The sequence below is a fragment of the Pleurodeles waltl genome, chromosome 3_2 (genome assembly GCF_031143425.1).
Source record: "Pleurodeles waltl isolate 20211129_DDA chromosome 3_2, aPleWal1.hap1.20221129, whole genome shotgun sequence".
NCBI lineage: Eukaryota > Metazoa > Chordata > Amphibia > Caudata > Salamandridae > Pleurodeles > Pleurodeles waltl.
In genome coordinates, this window is record NC_090441.1 from 34,838,641 (window position 1) to 34,859,863 (window position 21,223).

At 43.1% G+C, this 21,223-nt stretch overlaps 1 protein-coding gene across 2 annotated transcripts in view; it reads right to left on the reverse strand.

Annotated features, from left to right (window-relative positions):
• Positions 1 to 21,223, reverse strand: part of LOC138286427 (P2X purinoceptor 1-like) — a 495,243-nt gene that overhangs the window by 210,913 nt on the left and 263,107 nt on the right. For both annotated transcript variants that reach the window (XM_069226684.1, XM_069226685.1), the window contains exon 5: positions 7,873 to 7,969. In XM_069226684.1, coding sequence (XP_069082785.1) covers positions 7,873 to 7,969 — 97 coding nt within the window. The remainder of the gene's footprint in view (positions 1 to 7,872; positions 7,970 to 21,223) is intronic.

Consider the following 21,223-nt stretch of genomic DNA (forward strand, 5'->3'; position numbering starts at 1 on the left):
AGCTATTCTTAATGATTTTAGTGACAATATGGTAGCGTTATTTTTATGTTTCTCTCTCCTTGTCACAATTTTAATCCTGTCATGCTTCATCGTCTTAGTTATTGCAATTCATGCTTTATTAACTAAGATGCAGTTACTTTAATAAACTCTTATTGAACTATACTTTGCGTCTGCCTCTGATTGTCCTTGCATATGTGAGACTAATGTAACTGAGAGAAACGGATGAGATCTGAGTGCCCACGATTTCCCTGAGGAGTCAGCTGTGTCATGCGCTCAGTTGCCCAATCATCCCTGCTCTTGGGTGGAGATGAGCCACTGATAGTTAGCCAGAATGAAACCCAGACTAGGCCGACAGGTGTCACCTGTAGTTGGTTCAGACTCAGTCACCCACAGTGCAAGTGATTCTGTATGCAACAATACAGTCTACTTCACATTGTCATTGTGTATTCACAGGTTGATACTTAAAAGGAAACAATTGACCTAGTTTAAATAAATTAGCAAATATGGCATTTTTGGCTCCTCCTGGATCTTTCTAGGGGCAACCGTCACCCTCAAGGTACCGATTGTGTGACTGATTGCGCTTTAGTGGTGCTTAACCATTGAGGGCATACAATTGATTTCGAGGTCAAAAGGGATGCAGAAAATGACCGTGAGTGACCCCTTAATATGGTCATTTAGAGGTCAGTGAAGTAGGTGGTGCCCAAAAGAATAGCATCATTGCATCTGACCCAGCATCTATTGCTAATCAGCTGTCAGTCAAGTAGAACCACATTGATTTAGCCAATTTCTCCCCTTCTGTTTGCACAGACATTGTGCCAATCCTTAACATTCATAAGCATGGAGATTGCTGACCAGGCAGATACAATGAAAAGTATCTGTCCTAATGGGAAACGTCACCCTGTTTCTAACTAGACCTAACAACCTATCATGATGAAATGGACCAATCGTATGAACCACTAATATAATTGTACCTGCAGTAGGGTAAATAAGGAACTTTTAAACACATTGAAACTAGATACCCCACGCATAAGCCTATGTTACTAAATACAAACAAAATACAAGCTCTTAAGAGCATGAAAAAGGAGGGCGTAGCAAAAAATTGGCATTTAATAGAGCAATCGAGGTAAAGGCTAAACAATATTTGGAAGACTGGTTTCAGGGTTGCATTACTAGGAAATATTGTTGAATATCTCTAGTGCAATTACTTTCCTACTTTATATTGTGATGCGAATTTTAGAGTCCCCACATCATGTAAAGACACTGTGGTGATTTCCATGCGATAATCATTTTACATTAGCAAGGTACATCCTATTACAATCAAAGGATAAGCACCTGACCTTTATAGATTCCATAGATAATTCTGCTAAGGTGAATTAGGGATTCGGTTCCCCTATATCACAAGAACAGCAGATGCAATCCTGGAAGAGGGAAGGATGACATGGAAGGAATCAGAAACCATCCCCATTTTTAAGAAAAACTCTCAGGAAGCCAACAACAACTAAACACCAATTTCTTATATAGATGCTTCAGCCAAAACTCTTTTTCAGAGCCTTGATTTAAAGGGAATCAGATTGGTTTGAGGATATCAACAGCATATTTTACCTCCAAGCAGGAGTCTGCAAAGAGGTCGAAAGAGTGGATCAGGCTTTTCACCTTTTTAAATGTGTTTATTTGGTATGCCCTCAATCAGAAAAGAATAAGCTATGTTTGTTTCATTACCATGAAAATGGACTTCAATAATATCAATAGGTTATTATTCTGAATACAATGGCCAACCTACAGATGAACAAAGATGCCTTATGGGCGATAGTCCACCAGGGCGGCGGAGAAAAACCCCTCTGTCTAAACTCTAGATGAGGGCCTTAGTCTTTAATAAATACTGCTAAATTCGCATGAACACAAATTAGTTTTCTGAGCACTGAGCACCGCTAAAAAGGCAATTCTTTGCCTTTAAAAATTCTTTGGAAAATCAGTCAAAACGAAATACTGAAACCTGGTTGAATGATCTAACATGACTGGCTAGTATGGAAAAGGCTTTCTACAAATGGGAGAGTTATAATGACTATTATGAATAGTGCTGCCTCATCTATTATGAGGTGTAATGCCACGTTTGAGTAATTTTGTATATTTCTCTTTTTGGGGGGCGGTGGGGCCGAGAGTTTTTTTTTCTTAAATACCATGTATGCACTTGTCATATGCAAACGCCATATGATGTTTATTTCATACACTGTGGCCCTGATTATGACCTTGGCGGACGGCGGAGGCCGTCCGCCAAGGTACTGCCGCCAAATGACCGCACCGCAAAAGAGCGCCCGCCGGCCCAGAGGAAATGCCCCTGCAACGAGGACGCCGGCTCAGAATTGAGCCGGCGTAGTTGCAGGGGTGCGACGGGTGCAGTTGCACCCGTCGCGTATTTCAGTGTCTGCTTTGCAGACACTGAAATACTTTGCGGGGCCCTCTTACGGGGGCCCCTGCAGTGCCCATGCCCAGGGGCCCCACAGCACCCCCTACCGCCATCCTGTTCCTGGCGGGAGACCCGCCAGGAACAGGATGGCGGTAGGGGGTGTCAGAATCCCCATGGCTGCGGAGCACGCTCCGCAGCCATGGAGGATTCTGTAGGGCAGTGGTAAACCGGCGGGAGACCGCCGGTTTACCCTTTCTGACCGCGGCTGAACCGCCGCGGTCAGAATGCCCTCGGGAGCACCGCCAGCCTGTTGGCGGTGCTCCCGTGGTCGGTGACCCTGGCGGTCACCGGCCGCCAGGGTCAGAATGACCCCCTGTGTCCTGTTATTGCCTCCTAGGTGAAACAAAAAAGCCTCTAACAAAAGAACCCAAAAGTTCTACATAGCAAACATGTTAGACCGGACACAACGTTAACAAGAGAGATCTTTAATTTCTTCCAAGAAACAATCCACCTAGACACCATTAAAAATAAAACTGGCGTATTTTAACAGCACTGCAGGACATATTGGCCTTATCTGAATCCAAAATAAACAAATGTGAAACGCAAAATCCCTGCGAAGCCTAATTCATCTTCTTCTTCTTTGGATGGATATATCAAGCGTGCTATGGGCACATTAAATAAGTAAATAGATCAGGTGGAACGCTGTCTTTTTGGCTTTTTGGAAGCATGAGCTGGGCCCGGGCTCACGCCTTCAAGGGAATCAGCTTTTGAGGCTTTGTGCCTGCACAGGACCAAGGTCACGAGTCAGCTTCAGTGCTATCCTCCACTAATGACATTCCTTCTGTTGATCCTGGTTTGATATCAGGAATAGACATCACTCCACCAAACAACAATGGCCCTCCCGGAAAGCAGAAAAGGCATCAGGCGACCCTCAACCTAACCACACCATGGACCCTACCCTGTTCAACTCTGCAGTGTTAGGTGTGGTGGTCGGAGGGTCATCATCACATCGTATAATGCCTCTCTCTGACCCTGGTCCTATTACACTCCATCCCCAGAAAAGTCAGCTGCTTGATACCCCCCCAGTTTCGCTTCATATTCCATCACAACCCTATGCACATGATTGGGTGTGTGGGATAAGGAGGGAGGGTGATTCGAACATCCTGAGGGGAAGCCACAGTGCGGGCAGACTCCCTAAGTCCACGTGCGGTAGGTGAATTTCATGCCCAGCTGTGATTACTAATTCAGCTGGCCCCTTAGATAGTCAGCCATCTGAGGGGACTCCCACCAAAAATTTGTTATGGACTACATAAAAGAGGGGCTGAATGTCCCAACTTGGAAGTGATTAACCTACCTCCTGCTTGTTGGCCTTATATGGTAATAATGACAAACACGCCACGTCTATCTTGGGGCTTAGTTGAGTCATCTGCCCAACTAAGGAACAAAGGGCCAGATTTACAAGGCCCTCTCGCCACCGGAGCGTCACTTTTTGTGATGCACCGGTGGAGCTCACCACTTCTCCATATTTACAAAGAGGTGTAATGCCACTTTTGGTGGGCCCCTCCGATGCAATTTTCTACATCAGAGGGGCGTGCAATGGAGGTTTGCAGTGGGCAGTGGGCGATCCATCGCAACACTCATTGCATTTGACGCTGCCCCGGATTTACAAGAAATCGTAAATCTGTGGCAGCGCAAATGACTAACGCCACCCCAGGGGTGGTTTTAGCATGGCAAAACTTTTATTCCTCCTTGTTTTTTGCTTTTTCCATGTGTGCCACATTCTGCAGCACACATAGAAGAAGCATAATGTCACGGATGATTGCTTATGCGCACATAAACAATTATTCAAAAATGACTCTTTGGTACTTCTGCAGCACACATAGAAGTGCCAAAACGCCACTGTAGATTGTTTATGTGCAGGAAGGGACATCTTCCTGCACATAAATAATCACTCTCCTCAATGCAGACACCCTTGCACTATGGTGCAAGGATGCCTGCGTTGGTGCAGGCAGCTTCATTTAGCACTGGTGTAGGGGGAAACGCAGGGCTGTGCTATATTCTTGTAAAGTTGTGTTTCAAAACTGGTGCAGCGCTGCTGATTTTGGCGCAGCACCGTGATGCACCTGTTTCTTGTAAGTCTGGCCCAAAGTTTTGCATTGGTTACAGTCCACGTCTATATTCCCACCCACTGGTGCAGATCAAATTCCGCTGACATGGAGAGTGGGTTGGATAGGTCCATCTAAAACAATATTTGATGGAGACTGTGTCGTCATAAACTTCAGACACCCTAGGTGTGCATGGGGGATTTTAGACAATGCTTCATTTGTTCCTTTGAAGGGGGAAATATTTTGCTCCTTCCCCTAATCTTCTTTTACAGGCATCTATCTCAGGCTCCGACGAGCTCTGTTTTTCATCCTACTGATCCTTCTCCAATAGGCAATCAGTCTTTTCCTCTCACACTTTCAAATGGCTAGGACGCCCTGAATGATTTGCAGGCAGTAGGATGACTTTCGGCTGCAGAGGTTACTCCCCATACTGGTGGTTTAAATGACCTTTCTGATTTTACTAGCCCACCTCATTGTCATGTAAAGTTGCCTTTAGCAGCTTGTGATGCTCCCGTTTTATCTAACTATTCTCTGTCTGGCAATCGGGCATTGGACAGGAGACCAAGTCAGGATGTTTTAGCCACCTCTACAGTTCAATCACATTATAATAGGGTATATGATATTGTTTCAATGAACATCTCGGGGCACGAGAATAAGCTAACCTCTCAGGACTGGCTTAATATTATCCTCACCATTCACATAATCGGCATCCAGAAATCCTGACAGGAGGCATCTTCGCACGTAGAGGATTTTCCCTCTTTCAACACCTTCCCCTGCTGGTCGTGCTAAGGGAGTGTTACAGATGCAGATTTCCAATATACTACCAATTCTCATTAGATGATCTGTCACATCCTCTCCTTACTATCAATTTGCGTTACTGACCTTTAAGTGGGGACGGATTTGATTATAATTAATTACTATAATAATGTGTGTGATTCTGCTTGCTGTGAGGTCATTTGTGCTCTGGAAACTGACCTAGATGTGTTTCTATTGCAATTTAAGCATTCTTGCCTAATTGTATGGGCTGGAGATTTTAAAATCCAGAGGTGTGGTCATCCGCAAGATGGGTGTGTGGTTTCACAAATTGGGCAGGGGTTGGTACCCTTCATTCCCAACACAGTGGGAATGGCAAGGGCTTAAATATTTTGATTCACAAATATGATTTATTGCTATTGGAAGAACATAATAGTACAGACAATTTACAGAACCATACGTTTGTGGGGAGGGGTGCACATTCTACAATTGACATCTTTTGGTTATCTCTACAATTAATCATTTAGTTTCCAATATCAGGGTCAAACAAACTGCAGTAAGTGACCACAACCCAATAGTGCTATCTATGACTTTTTATGCCAATTGTTCTCTAGCCCCCACCAAGAAACTATTGTTTAGAATGGGCCCCTATGTACTCTGCAGGAGTAGGGCCAAAATGTTGGCACTACTCCTGCAGAGTACATCAATAGCATCATAATAAATGATGGTATTGCCCCCTACCCTGCGCCATGGTGTGCCATATTTTAAATACGGCACACACATGGTGGCGGTATGGGTGGTGGTAAAGGGCCTAAGAAAAGTGGCTCTACAATGTGTGCAATGACATTTTTCTTAAATATGTCGCTTGGTTTCTGCCTTTGGGCTTATTACCGGGGCCATTAATTCTTTCTTGGTGCACCCTGCTACTGTACGGTTGCCTGAAAGAGAGGGTTGGTTTAATCATATGTGTACACAGGCTTCTAAAAAAGCAAAGGGCTGCTTTACATCATGTCCCAAGAGATCACTCTACTATCAAACTTCGAAGGAAACGTTACAATGAGGTGTTAGCTGCTAGGAAAAAAGAGCTAAGGGAAAAGGCCTGATTGAATTTGGTACAGGCAGCTAATGACATTATTTTATTTTGGAATACGATAAACAACCCTTTTTTAAAAAGTGATTCTTGTCCTGGACTAGCACTACACATTCCTATACAAGTGTGGGTAGATCACTTTGGAAGGATTTGTAATCCTTTGATCAATAAAAACCCAAGGATTTCTTTTTTGGCCTCAGATGGACCAGAAAGAAGCTTGAATGAGCTTGATTCTGGATGAATTATGATCCCCATAAACTGAGTTTAATACCCAACTCTGTACCTTTGCAGGACCGGAACTTAATCTTTGTAATATCTCTACAATAGGAATTGTGCTCTAATTTGAAGATCCATTCTGGCTTCATACCAGATCCCTTTATTTTATTGAGTGCTTGTAAGTCATTTCTGAGTGGAAGTATAATTAGTTGTGCATTTTGCTAAAAGTGGAACTGTGAGAGAATAAGGGAAGGGAAGGTTGTTAAAAGAGGCAGTAAAGACAATGGGGCCTATTCAAAAACTGCATTTTGTAGTATGTAATAATATAACTAACGTATTTCCATTCCAACTGTAGAGATCTCTGCATATATAGGGATACATTTTAGTAGTAAATGTGTGAGGATTGGGAGAGTGGCTGGAAATGAGATAATACTGACTACTAAATGAGTGGGGTTAAGGGATGAGTATTGAGTGGCTTAGGAGGGCCATGTGACCAATCACAAAGTAAGTCCATTGCTATTCACAACTCCACTTGTATAATTGTTAAAGTAAAAAAAGGACCCAACATAGTCAAAAATGCCCACCAGCTCAGAGCTGGAGCAAGTCCAGCACCACTCATGACCAACACTCAGTACTGCAACAACTTCCCATTGAACATAATGGAGACAGGGACTTAAATAAAAGTCCAAAAGAACTAACATTAAATAAACATATTTTAACCACTCGTTAATGGTTTTACTATAAGGTGTAAACGTAAACACAAACAGGTAGATTTACTCTCATGTACGTTTACCTTTGTGAGTAGCCCTCAATATTTGACTATTAGGTTGAATCCAGACTACAGAACCTTGTGGATAGCTCAAGGTGATCTTCGTTGAACAGGGTAGCATAACATCAAACTTATAATGTAACTAAATATTGGAAGAGTATTATTAAATTTTGCACATTCAAAATCTGAAAGTATCAATATCTGATCTCAACAATCTTTTGTAAATTCTGTTTGCCTATACATTTATTAGACACAGCTAGTGGCACTGACACACCCTTGAATCTAGCAGCATTATTATTTCTGAATGTTGCTGTTGGCATATATGCTAAAATGTAAGCAATTCATTTTGAATGGGACAATGAAAAACAGTTGATGTTTCAAAAATGTTTCATCAGAGGCTAGTTTCCAAGCTTAAGGGTTGGACATTCCCCTTCCTACAATAAGTAACAAGGTGCAGAGGGCCTTTATAGAAAAGATTTTGTTTTTACTATATAGTAAACAGAAATGTTTGAGTACAAACAATGTTAAACCTTACTTGGGAGTGTTGGTATCATTTTCAACAGGGCACCACGCATCAACCTCGCATGTCTTGATTTTGTTATTGTAAGGTATGCATCTCCCAGTCATAACACCTAAAGCAAAAGAAAATAGAATGTGTGAATTAATGTATTTAAATTTCATAGAGAAGCATTTACTAAATCTTTTTTCTGGAGTAAGGCATCCTACAGTCTGAAAACAGTAAGAACAGGTGCAAAATTGTTTAAGACCTTCTAAAGCCAATACCTTTTGCAAATCGTAACCATTCTTCACTCTTACCACTGTCATAAGAAGGGCTTAATCAAAGGGATAAAATCATAATTATGGATACTGCCCATCATGAGTACATTGCTGTCATAAACAAAAAATGATTGAAAACTAGAGCCTTGGCTTCTTTCTTCTGGTCGCACTGTGTGGCCACATGAAAGATGAGTTTTCAAAATATTTTCTCAAGCAAGGAAAATAACTACTTGCTTCTCTCTTTAATCAAAGGATGACCCCAAACGAGTACCTGATAAGCAGCCGGTGTAATTTTGAACCTAAAAGTCTTCTTGCACAATACTACATTTAAGCGATACACAGCTGAACTTGGCCTTGGGCTTTTCCTAGTATAAATACTTTTATACGTTCTTAAAAGAGTTCAATGAAGTTTCCAAAACCACAAAGGCAGTTGGAAATGCAGAGCCTCACCAGTGACCTCAAAATGCAGTTTCAAAACCATTACACAACCATAGCCATAGCTATAGTAGGGGCCTGATTTAGATCTTGATGGTGTTACCGGACTCTAAAAACCATCAAGTCAACAGTGTTCCGCCCGCCGTATTTAGATGTATTGCGGCTGAGGCAAAGACTGCCATGGCGGAGTGTGCTCCGTTGCGCCAGCTGCATCCCTCAGCTGACACGGAAGACTTCAATGATGAGGAATATGCCACTGTCGCCATCTTGATGGCGGGATCCCCCATAGCCTATTTAGATAACAAAGTTGTGCTCTGGTGACGGCAGGAGACCGCGCAAAACTGTTCAGTATAGTACTATGTTTGTGGCCATTGGTTGGATATTAGTGCCCACACCTGTTGTTTATTGGATAATTGTGAACACCTGCAATACACACTATAAAACACACTCCATTTCAGACTATGATCCTCCCTCTGTGATTTTTGTTAATATTATTTTTTGGGATTATCTTTCATCTTTTTAGGATCTAGTTTTATTCACAATTGTTCACTATGGAAGGGAGGAGAATTTCACAGTTCACAGAGGGAGAGTTGTCTGTCATAGTGGATGCAATAATTAGAGTACAGTCACAATTGTTTGGAGCGCAAGTACAAAATACAACCATATCTAAAAAAAAAAGGCAAATGTGGACCAGAATAGTGGACAGAGTGAATGCTGTAACTAACAACATGCGCACACAGGAGGAGATTAGGAAGATGTGGAATGACCTGTGGGGACTGTGTGTTCCCCGGCTTCCAAGCCTCACCTGGAGGTGCAGAGGACTGGCAGTGGTTCTCCCATCCCCCCATTACAACTCTTCCCCGGACTGAGAAGGTCTTGCAGATCCTACATCTTGAAGGCATGACAGGAATCCCTGGTGGAGTGGAAACTGGTAAATTTCACTTTACAATATCTCAACAATCCCAAATGGAGTAATGCCCTTAAGTTGAATGTTTAAAATGGTCCAACACCCGTATGAACACAAACATACCTATACTTGACTCTACAAAATATCTTGTTTCACACCAATTACTTGCATCATGGTTGTATCGCTCTTTTAAATTTGAAACAATGTGCAATATGTTTAGACAGATTGTGTGTTGTTCCCAATGGATCATCCCTTGTATTTGCTTAGTCCCTTGCTTTATATCAATGTATGTTGTTATTCTCCCAAAAACAGGTCCTAAACTCTATTCATTTGCACAGCTAGGTCAATGCTTGTAAGTGGTATTGTCAACTATTCACATCATACCCATGTGTGTGTGTAAATGTAAATGTGTGTTCATCTCCACTATAGTTATTGAAATAGATATGTGTAACCCGCTTTTTAATCACTATTCTCTATGATGTCAACAGATGACTACAACTACCATGATGCCCTGTTTTTGTATCTGCAAAACAACAGTGCAATGTAATGTTGCTCTACCTTCCTTCAGTTCCATATGTGCACACATCTCCAAAAATTGTGCATTTGACAGTGGCCATTTCATGCTATGGATGAAATGTCAGTTGCTGTGTCAAGCATGTTGACACCTTCTCATAGCCACATTGAGGTGATATAAATGCTCACATAATGCATAGGCTGTTGAATTCAATATACCTACCATGTGATGTGCCATGTTGAAAGGAAGCTGTATCACTACACAATTTTATTTGCGCTGCCCATATGGGGACAAATGTCAGTTTTACTATTAAATTGAACCACAGTTTGTATAATGTTTTGTAGCCTGCTAGCCTTGGAAATCAGTCCAGTACTCTAATCTACCCACCACTATGTTGGGTTGAATGTCTGGTACAAGTAATGTAAAGTTCATTTACTAAAATATTCTGTATTTCAGGACATCTCTACAACATCATCATTGGAGCTTGCATCTGTCTAAATCAGCCTGCGTGTGCAAAATGCTGAAAATCACATATAGGCCTAATAATTCTATCAGTTTGCTTTTATATTTTTTAGGATGGCCCATTTGTAGCTAAGTACACATATGAATCCCAAACCAGATTATAATTTAATATTGTATGCTTTCTTCCCAGGTCCAACCCCCCGCACCAGTGTATCACCATCTGACACACAAAACATCTCTACTCCAGACCAAGATCAAGCTTTCATTGAGGACTCCACTTTTGCATGGCCAGATGATCAGGAGCAGCTTGGTCCATCACGTCTGTCCAGTTAGACAGCTCTAGTGAGTCACACTTTGCCAACACTTCACCTCCCACCCCAGCTGCAAAAACACCTCAGCCAATGGACACTTCCACTTCCTGTGTCCAGAGGAGCATTACCCCAGACTTGTGCCCCCCAGTCCTGGCTGCTGTTCAGACAATAAAGCCTCCACTTGTGCCAGAACCCAGTGGGATGGGGCACACTAGCTGCAGGGTATGGGGCAGTGGGGGTAGGTTTTGTGGGAGGGAATCAGTGGGCCAGGAGAATGAGGCCATTGGTATCAAGTCAGCCAGACCACCATAGACCGAGTCTTGGGAGCAGTACAAAAGTCCCAAGATGGGATGAGCTAGGTTGTTACTGAACTTAGGGAGATCAAGGAGTTGCAGATGGAACTCAACCACAATGAGAAAATGGGCTCCCTGACTGGGGTGATTTTTGACATCTATCACCACATGTGCAGGGCTTTTCCCATACCATCTGCCCCTGTCTGTGGTCCTTCTACATCTGGACCAACTACTGCCAGCCACAGACAGGGAGGCCCTGCCACAGGACGAGCCTGCTTCTTCCATCCCTGCACCTGTGCCCCCCTGCTCCTTAGAGGAGACGGTCATGCGGACCACCAGGAGAGGATGGGAAGACCTCCCCCACCACCTCCAAGAGACGGAGCTCCTAATTTCCTCCAGTGGGTGTCTAGCATTCACTCTGTGGACTATTTCAGGGAAACATGTACCTTTCTTGACGACTGTTGTATTTTGTACCTTGGACTCCAAACTCTTTTAGCCTCTACTACTATACTTTCATCCACCATGATATACTTTTTTTAGATCATTTTCTGTTCCCTTTTGTCATGCAAATAAATGGTTTGGACACAAACTGCATGACTGTTTTTGCATTTATTGTGGCATTTCATTTGTCACGTCTGTCTTCCACCATCATTTTGTCAAATCAAAACAATTATTTGCAAAGGAAAATTGCAAAAGGGTAATGGGTCACCAATTTCATTCAAACGAAGCAAATCAAAATCCCAATGTATTGGTAACATACATATGTAGGTAACAAGTCTTATAGAAAATCAGAGCTGAGTTTCACAAGCTATAAATTACCCAAATAGTCTGTGCCATTTAGGTGTGGACGTTCCATGACCTTAACACCATAGAAGAAATAGAATATTGCATAAGATCACATTAAACAGGCAAACTATCATTGATGCATTACCTCAGTCGGAGCCATGCATCCTGCCTTATCAATAGGAATCCTACATCAATAACACCAATAGTCTACATCATGGCAGTTACACAATTTGAGGCCACATGACCGTTACAGGACACTGTGGCAGTATCTGGTTCAATGACATAGCTACCATTCAGTGGTGTGCTAAAACATAGTTCTATCAACTATTAGGACATACATCAACAGTTACCTCCACTGAACACAAATTGAAGATTTAGTGAATGTGAAGGAAGAACAGTATGCTATGGCTTGACTTACACATGTGTTTTGAGCAACTTATTTGTCACATATTGCATTGATGGCAACATCACACAGAAAATAGGTCTGATACAATCTCATGAACTTTCATTCAATCACAGTGCAAGCTGTCTCTGTACAAGAGCTGCCCATCTCACGTGGGTTTTTGTCCCAGGATCAACACATGCTCACTTTGTACTTTCCAACAGCAACATATCACTGCAAATGTCACAGATACGAAATGTCGAAATGAAGATGACATGGTGAAGGACCCTGAAACTGAATAAAAAGGCATAAATAATGATTTCACCTGTTACATTTGACTCAAATGACAAGTTAGGAGGACACATATACTTAGCACAAGCAAAATTAATCTATGCCAATAACACAGTGTTCAATGTAGGGAAACTCTGATCCACTAACATATTTGCCATGGACTTCCTGAACTGACCATTCCTACCAAATTACCATTGCAGACTGTGATGTTCCCTATGTCACAGTTTGCTCTGACATTGAAGGTAACAATATGTAAAGGTAAACTTATACTCAGGTGAATAAGTGGTCAATATCATCTTGACGTAGATCAATTCCTTCTTCTTCACCACTTTCATGTTCATTGACATTTCAACTTCCACACCCGGTGGCTCTTCATGGTCTCTCTCGTCTGGGATGATTAGAATGGTCCGTCACAGGGCACTGGTGTGGAGCATGCAGCAAGCAACCATGATATGGTACACTTTATCAGGTGAGTAGACAAATTCTCTACTGGTCTTGTCCAGGCACCTAAACCTGGCCTTGAGGAGCCAAAAAGTCCACTCCACTGGACTCCATGTTCTTCATTGGGCCTCATTGAAGCTGCCTTCCTTTGGTATTGTTGGATTCCTCCGCGGCGCTAACAACCATGGTCTGTTATAATAAGCTGACTCTCCTACATGGAAGCAACATATCAATAGATTAATATCACATCACGCCATTGTGCCTTCCTAAACTAGTATGCAAGTAAATGATCCTCAAGTTATATTGTACTTACCAACAAGCAAGGCCCTCTCCAGCCCAAGTTGTGACATTTGCAGGGGTATGATGCTGTTCTGTATGGGTGCCATCTATTGCTCCAACCAAATGTGGTATTTTACCCAAAGAATCAAATTCTTCCTTCATAGTGGCCAAATCCTGTTGTTGTGGGAAATGGATGTAGCTGTTGATGTGTCTCATCATTGATGAAAAGACTTCTTGTACCGTACCACTGAAAGTTGGTTGATACATGCCCCCAGATACTGCCACAGTGTATTGAAAAGAGCCAGTGGCCACAAAATGAAGGACTGCTGTGAGTTTCACTATTTTTGTTATTGCTGCTGTATTCCTAATGTAAGGCAGAAGATCAGGTTAGGATAGTTTGCCTTTTTAACCTGGCCTTCCCAATGACATCCCTTTCTTCCACAGTGGCAAGTTCTGGAAATGGCAGGAAGACCTGAGGCCGTCGTCTCCTACCCATACCTGAGTTCAAAGGTCTGTGTAGTAGGTGGAACAGTCCATGACGGACCCTGCCATAGGCTAACGTCTCTGACGGCTACGCACAAAAGCCAATGGATATGCGTTCTCCATCAAGAATCACATCCATCATGTACTTTTACGCGGCGTATTGAAAAAAAACTCACTTGCCTTCTAACACTGCAGCCAACAAGACATCCTCGTTTTTTGCTGCTGTTACCAACCTATGTGAGACAGGATGCTGGGCAAAGCAGGTGACAGGTCCCCTGCCTTCAGCACAGAGGAGGTGGATGTCCTGTCCCTGTACAGGCTAATTACCTCCGTTTTGTGCATTGGTGAAGTGTTGTGATTTGAGTATAGTGAACTGAATGATTCAGCTGAGGGCAGAATGTTGTTTGGCAAAGTCAAGATGTCTGTACATGAAAATTAAAATTATCTGAAATGACAAGCAAAAATATCTGTCCATGTAACTCACAATTCCAGATTTCATCAAACACACTGCAGATCCTTACTACCAGTGGTCAGTAGACAGTGTACCAGTAGTAAAAGTGAAAACATGCAGCCCAGTTTGAAAAGAGAAGCAGAAATATCTGTCTATGTAACTCACAATTCCAGATTTCATCAAACTGCAGGCCCCTTACTACCAGTGGCCAGTGGACAGTGTACCAGTAGTAAAAGTGAAAACATACAGCCCATGTCAATGTGAGAGAAATATTAAGAGCAAGAAGATTCTCTAAAATTATGGAGTCGTCTGATGCTGTCCTGTCAAGTGGTATTACAGTCCATATTGTGGAATGGGATTAACGTCTCAGGGTGCCACACATGAGGAAAGTTATTCCCTGTGCTCAAAGTTCAAATGACACAGGCTCTCAATCATCCATACAAGTACGGCCCATTCTTACACACACTTGTTCAAACATCTCCCAAATCCATGCTCTCGCTGACACATAGCAGGCCTTCAATACTGCCCTTACTCACTGCATGTGATGCACACCATGGTTTCTGACACTTAGACTTCTAGGCATGAAGCCAATGTTTCTGTGCGTGGGGTTATGTGCAAAGAATGAACATGTTGTTTAGCCTTTTATAGCTAACAATGATTATGACTAATCAAGAGTGGGTCTCACAACAGAAAAGGTTTCATGGCCCTGGCCCAAATGATTTGTGGCCTGGATTGGTAACACGAGGAGATAGAAAGTGTTGAGGGTACTCAACAGATCACTGCAAAACAGTATTTCCTAGGAACCCCTAAATGTTTTCCCAAAAATATTACTTAATGTTTGGTCAATGCTTGTGAGTGATGCAACAAAATTGTGTCACAGCACTACAGTCAAAGAAAATTACTCGAAACTTCTTTTCTTGTTTTTTTACTGGTATCCATGCTGGTTAATGCTCATCAAACGTGGGATATCTGGAAGGCCATTGTTAAGAAGGTGTGGACCCTGGGGGTCCATAAGTGGTGCAGTCTGCATTGCCGGAAGAGGTAGGAGGACCTCTGACACTTGAGCAGTAAGTAAGCAACAGGCCAGCTCGGCCAGTCCTCCAAATTATCCAATCGGGTGAGTTGTACCCTGTCCACCCTAATGGCCCACATCCTTGCAGTGGCATACCCAGAGCGTGATGGGCTGTTGAGGGCACAACAGCAGCATCAAGGAAGTAAGTTATTCTCTGCAGGTATTTTTGTTGTTTAACCTTTTTTATTTCCAGCAATGTTGTATGGTAGCAACATGACAAGTTACACACATCCAGCCCACATGAGGATTCCTTGAGGTGTAAGTTCATCAGACAGTGTCTGATGCTATGTTTGGTGTATTGTTTTGTGCTGAAGGTTGCCACTTGATTCGTCATCACAAGCCAAGTACTGTTCTGAGCAGACAAATGGCTGCATGCGAACAAATAGGTAAATGCAATATCTCTATGTAATAAGGGACAGATGGAACAAGCGTGCTCCATTTGTGAATTGGGCCAGGTGTGATGCTCCATCACAAATGTGAATAGGTAATGTAGGCCCTATTACTGGTAACATGGCAAAATGTGTACTTATGTTACAGTTGATGTATCAAACTTAACATTGGTATGTTGGTGCTATGACAACATGATAATGAGCATCTGCACCAAACAGAATGGTAACGTGTACAATGGCATCATCACTTATCTAAAACATGTTTGAAACCTATTTTCACAGCAAAGTTCTAGTCAGTTCATGTGGACAGTAGCAAATTGTCATGATTTTCATCCTTATTCCTTCACAAATGTGCATGCAAACCAATCTGTGTCACACAAAATGAATTTGTATGCCAAACTGTATTGATTGCAACAAACAGGAATGTGTCCATATTGGTGACAGAGTTACACGCACACCAAACAGCATTTTGGTGTCCTTAGTACTGTCCAGATAGGAAATCAATGACGGGGAGAAATATGACACTTAAAGGAACATTTGTAGACGGAAGGTTACATCACAAAGATGTTGTGGTATCCCCTATTGAGAAGTCAATATCTGGCCCAAAACATGACTCTTTTCGAAAAGAGAATATATTTTAGTTCTGTACTGCAGTGGGTTAAAAATGTCTCAAGGCCTATGGGTTGACTCATGCTGTTGAAGCCATTTGCCATGGAGAGAACTACAAGTGGATACGAGACAAAGGCATACATGATATTGTAGCTAGAATGGGGAATTTCTAGACTTTGGGCAAATGTTGTGTGATCAAAATTCATGTTCGATTGTATTTACACAGATACACTCAAACTGTTGTATCTGTGTTTTCAACATCATCTGGGCTAGGCAAAGGTGATAGTGGCCATTTCGGCAGGGAGGAAGCTGGCTACTGTGGCTTGGAGGTAGACACTACAGACACTGAGACCCAGTGACTTGGAGGGTGAGGGAACTGGCACAGAGGGCACCAGTGACTCAACATGTTCTTCGGTGTCCTCCAACGAAGACCAGTCCCTGGTGGTGGTGGAGCCTGGAGCAACTGTTACACCTGCATCGTCGTATCCCACCCATGTTTCGATCTCCACCCTCCCTCTTTCTCCCCCCTTGGCCGCAGCTGACCCCCAAAATGGTGTCACCTTTGCTGCAGGCACTTCCCCCGCCCCGTCCCAGTGTCCCAGGCTGTGCTCAATGAGAAGTCTGTGGCTCTTTTGTGGACTATCGCTGCAAGCCAGACCGCACCACTGAATGCCACCCAGGAACTGAGTGATCAGAACACCCAGATGCTGGCTTACCTGGAAGGCATTCACAGTGTCTGTCTGGCCTATAACAGTCACTCCAGGGTCTGGCCTCCTAACTGAACACAGCCTCCCACCAACAGCCATCAAGGGCCCCAACTCCCACTTCTTCCCAAATCCAAATTCCCTCTACCCAGCCCTATCCAGAGCACACTCACACCTTTACATGCTCACACACACCAACACACACAAGCAGCACATCCTCACATACACACAAGGATGGCAAAAAAACCACACACACACACGCTGACAACACACACCCCTCCACCACAACTACAAGCATACTCGCAGTCACCACACCCACTACACCCACCACGACACAGGCATCCACACTTATTACCAGCACACCCACAGTCAGCACACCCACCACAGAAAAAATATCCATACACCACCAGCACACCCACCACAACACAAACACCAACACACACCACCCTCACCTGCAGGCAGCTAGGGATGGGCAGTAAACTCCACTCTGCTCTTGAAGTTTTTCCCACTCTGTGCTCTGCTTAGAGCTTGGAGTTCTGAAAATCTTTGCACAACTGGCGTAGCATAGGTTGTGTATGGTTTGAGAACACATGTATCACTGCTAGCAAGCAGGAATCTGAGTTAAGCCTGGTAAAAAGGCTGAATAGCCACATACATTTCCTGATCTCCCATAATTTTGAAGCACACATGTTGCAAGGTGGATTATTAGTATGGGCAAGTACACACCTACCTCTAGCAATAAGGCCACCAACCCAAAGTTAGGTGCAGTCAAGATCTCAAGTCTGGTAGCTTGGCAAGGAGCAGGCAGACTTAACTTAGGAGACCAATACAGTAAATAAGTAAACACAACACACAATAAAATTCCCACACCACTTTATAATAATAGGAAATATTTTTATCTTTAAAATGACACCAAAATGTCAAAAATCCAATATGAATTGTAAAAGATTAAATAAAAAAGTGTGCTGTCTAGTGCTTAGAAATCAATAGCACCAACTGGGGACATCTGGTTGCACTAGACCAGGAACAAGTCACATTGTGAAGCTGATGGCATGGAGACTTGCTTGGATACACCGAGCGGGAGGCCTTGGTCAAAACCTTACTTTGGACTTAGTTGTTTTTCTGGAACTTTTTCTTTTGTCGGTGAGCGATGCTACTCTTCAGGCTGGGATCCAACGCAACATCGTCGGCTTGAGTTTCTGCGAAGCCACGGTCAAATCCTGGAAGTGTTGCTGATGGGGAAGGGCTCCGGAGCTTCAGCAGGACGAATTTGAAATTTAGGTCAGCTTGTGGTTTGGCAGTGGCTTGAGTCTTGTCAATGGTTGGTCTTGTTATGGAGCTTTTTCACAAACGTTCTCCAACTTCTGAATATCCTTCCAGAAGTTGAGTCTCAAAGTGTTCAAAACACAAATCCAAGGGTCTAGAAAGGCTGAGATGGTCCTTAGAAGTTTGAGACTTCAATTCCCACAATGCACCTGGCTCCTTAAAAGTCCACTGGATGCACTCCAGGCTGGCGACTTCTTGTGGAAGTTGGTGCAGGCAACCTTTGTTAACCTTTTGGTTTCAGGGAGTCCACTCCTTAGTCCTTTTAGAAGCAAGACAAAGTCCTTAGAGTTATTGTCCCAGTGTGCAACAAGAGCAGTCCTTCAGAGTGTAGTCCTTTGGGTTGAAGACCTGGGTTCCAGTAGGGCAGTCCTCCTTCTCTTTGTAGTTTCAGGTGGTAGATCTGAGTTGCAATGCAGCACAGACATATTTATTCAAACATCTTGGAGAACAAGCAGGGGGACACCTCTGCCCAGTGAGATGCAGGGTGCCACCCAAAAGCATGAGAGGTTTCTCCAAAGTGCAGCATTTTATTGTCCCACAAAACATTGTACTTTAAAATCCAAGATGGGTGATTTATCTCCTGCAGAGTAAGACCTGGCTTAACCAACCTACTAGTGTGGCTCATCTCCATTAACACTTCCCTCCAGATCCTATGCAAATTCCTTTCCCGGGCCTGCCATCTGTCTGAGGGGTACAGGAAGAGGGGGTAGGCCGGCTGGCATTCCGAGCTGTCCTGCTTTCTTTCAAGCCCAGTTTGATTTACCCAGCCCACTTTCTGCAATATTTAATATTGAAGCTGTTTTGTTTTGCTATTCATGCAAATCTATACTCACTGTGGCTGTAGGATTCTTGGCCATTCTACTTATTTTTAAAGCATGATATCTGGAATACTAGCGAGGTGGGAAACATACTAAATATGTAATGTACAATACGGTTCTGCTGAGCTGTTTTTTAACTTGTTCCAATATACTGTAAACAAAGTAAACAACCATTGTAAACAAAGTGTGAACCAAAAACTGAAGACCATCAAAGAGATGTGCATAATTTAAGAGGTGCACTTGTGTTTCAAGTTAGAGGCCAGTTTACTCTGGGGAACTGAAGGCTCACCACCGATTGTCAACACCCTCTTGTTCACCATGCCAAGGATAGAAATCACCTTTCCTGAGTGTCTCCCTATTGCTGCTATCTCCACCCTCCAGTGCCTGTACCTAGAAGTATAACTTCTGCACTTTTAATAACGTAAAATGGATCAATGAAGCAGATACTCTTGGTATTTGATCAGTTTCCAATTCCAGGTGAAGCGGCCAGTTATTAGTGAATTCCCATGAGAGCAGGTGTAATTTCTTTGCCCATGATACTTCCTAGTATACACTAGGATGTGTATGTACACAAAGGCACTATGTAGAGTTTAGTAAACAGACCATCAAATGACGGGAGTGGCAGAGAAACACCTCCGTCGGCCTGCAGATGGGTAACCACCATATTGATGGGAAAGATGAAAGAATGGGGTGTGTCAACCATGTCATGACCATGTTTTGGGCATCTTGAAAATATGAAAATGCCTCATCCCCCTTTTCCAGTTTGGACTGCGCTCACCCGCACATTATATTTGGGTATAAAATGTATGCCCCACCACTTTGAAAATGTCCCATCCGTCACTGGCTTTTGTACAGATTTTCATGCCTATATCGCTCACTTTAAACCTGCACAATTATTACTGTTCAAGAATGCTATTTTATGTATGGTGGGCCTTGCCTTTGTTTAGTGTTTTAAGTTCCCTGGAGAGACTGGTGCAGTGGTGCATGTTTTTTTCAGCACTGTCCTAGCAGAGCTGGGCAGACCCTGAAAATAACATACATTCAAAACTCTGCATACTCATATATATCAGCAATTATTCTATTTAAAACTTACTTTCAAGTGCTGAATGATAGAAGGAGATTGGTTAAATGTGTGGTGTCGCTTCACTGAATATCTCACCTTGGTTAGTGTCAGAAGATTGGTTACTCTGCGGTCCATTATAGTGACTGCAGTGGAAGTGCTGGCCCAGGCTGGCACTTTAGTTGGACACTGGCATGAAAGAGCGGGGTAGGCCGGGGCAGCAGAGCACAAATTATCTACATTCAAATCTAGCTGACTTGCCTTCTGTTCCGGGCCGGCAAGCACATTTATGTGGGCTCAGCTCCTAACTTCTGCAAACCCGGAGTCCACTGTAGCAGCACACGAGAAAGTATGATGTGTTTTTCTTCTCCTGGAAGGAGGGAAAGCAGGGCTGCCTATGCGCCAATGTAAAAGATTAATCACAGCTCAGGTAAAACCGAGATGACTTGCTGTTGTTCTGACTCGAGTAAACTCCTGCAGGTTTCTCTCCTTCTGTGTGCACAATACCACACAGCGAACACTGTCGCTTTCACCTTGGGAAAAACAGTGGGGGTTAGGCTCCAGCAGGGCTAGAATAACATAAGCATTTGCAATGCAATAGGTCTCGCATTTAATTGAGTTGGAGCTACTGGCATTGTAAATGCATAACTGGACTTTTTTGCCACATTAAATGGTTAACCCTGCCCCATATTTTGGTCCTTTCTGCCACATAATTCCAGTGGCCCTGCAGTTAACTACAGGGCTAGTAGGTTTACTGGAATATATTTTTGAACAAGGCCCTTAAAACAGAAACTACTCCCAGTTGGTACAGGAGACAGAGAGAGTGTGAGATCAGAAAGAAATAGATAAAAAGAGAGAGAGAAAGAAAAAAAGAAAGAAAGAGAGAGAGCGAGAGCAAGAGAGTGGGAAGGAAAGAGAGAATGGAGAGAAAGAAATGAGGGCGAGATAGAAAGAGAGAGGAAGAGAGGGAGGGAAGAGAAGGTTAGAAAGACAGATAGACAGATAGAGGGAGAAATAGAGAGCAAGAGAAAGAGTTGGAGACAAATATAGAAAGAGAGATAGAAAGAGAGAGGAGAGAGAAAAAAAAAGAGAGCGA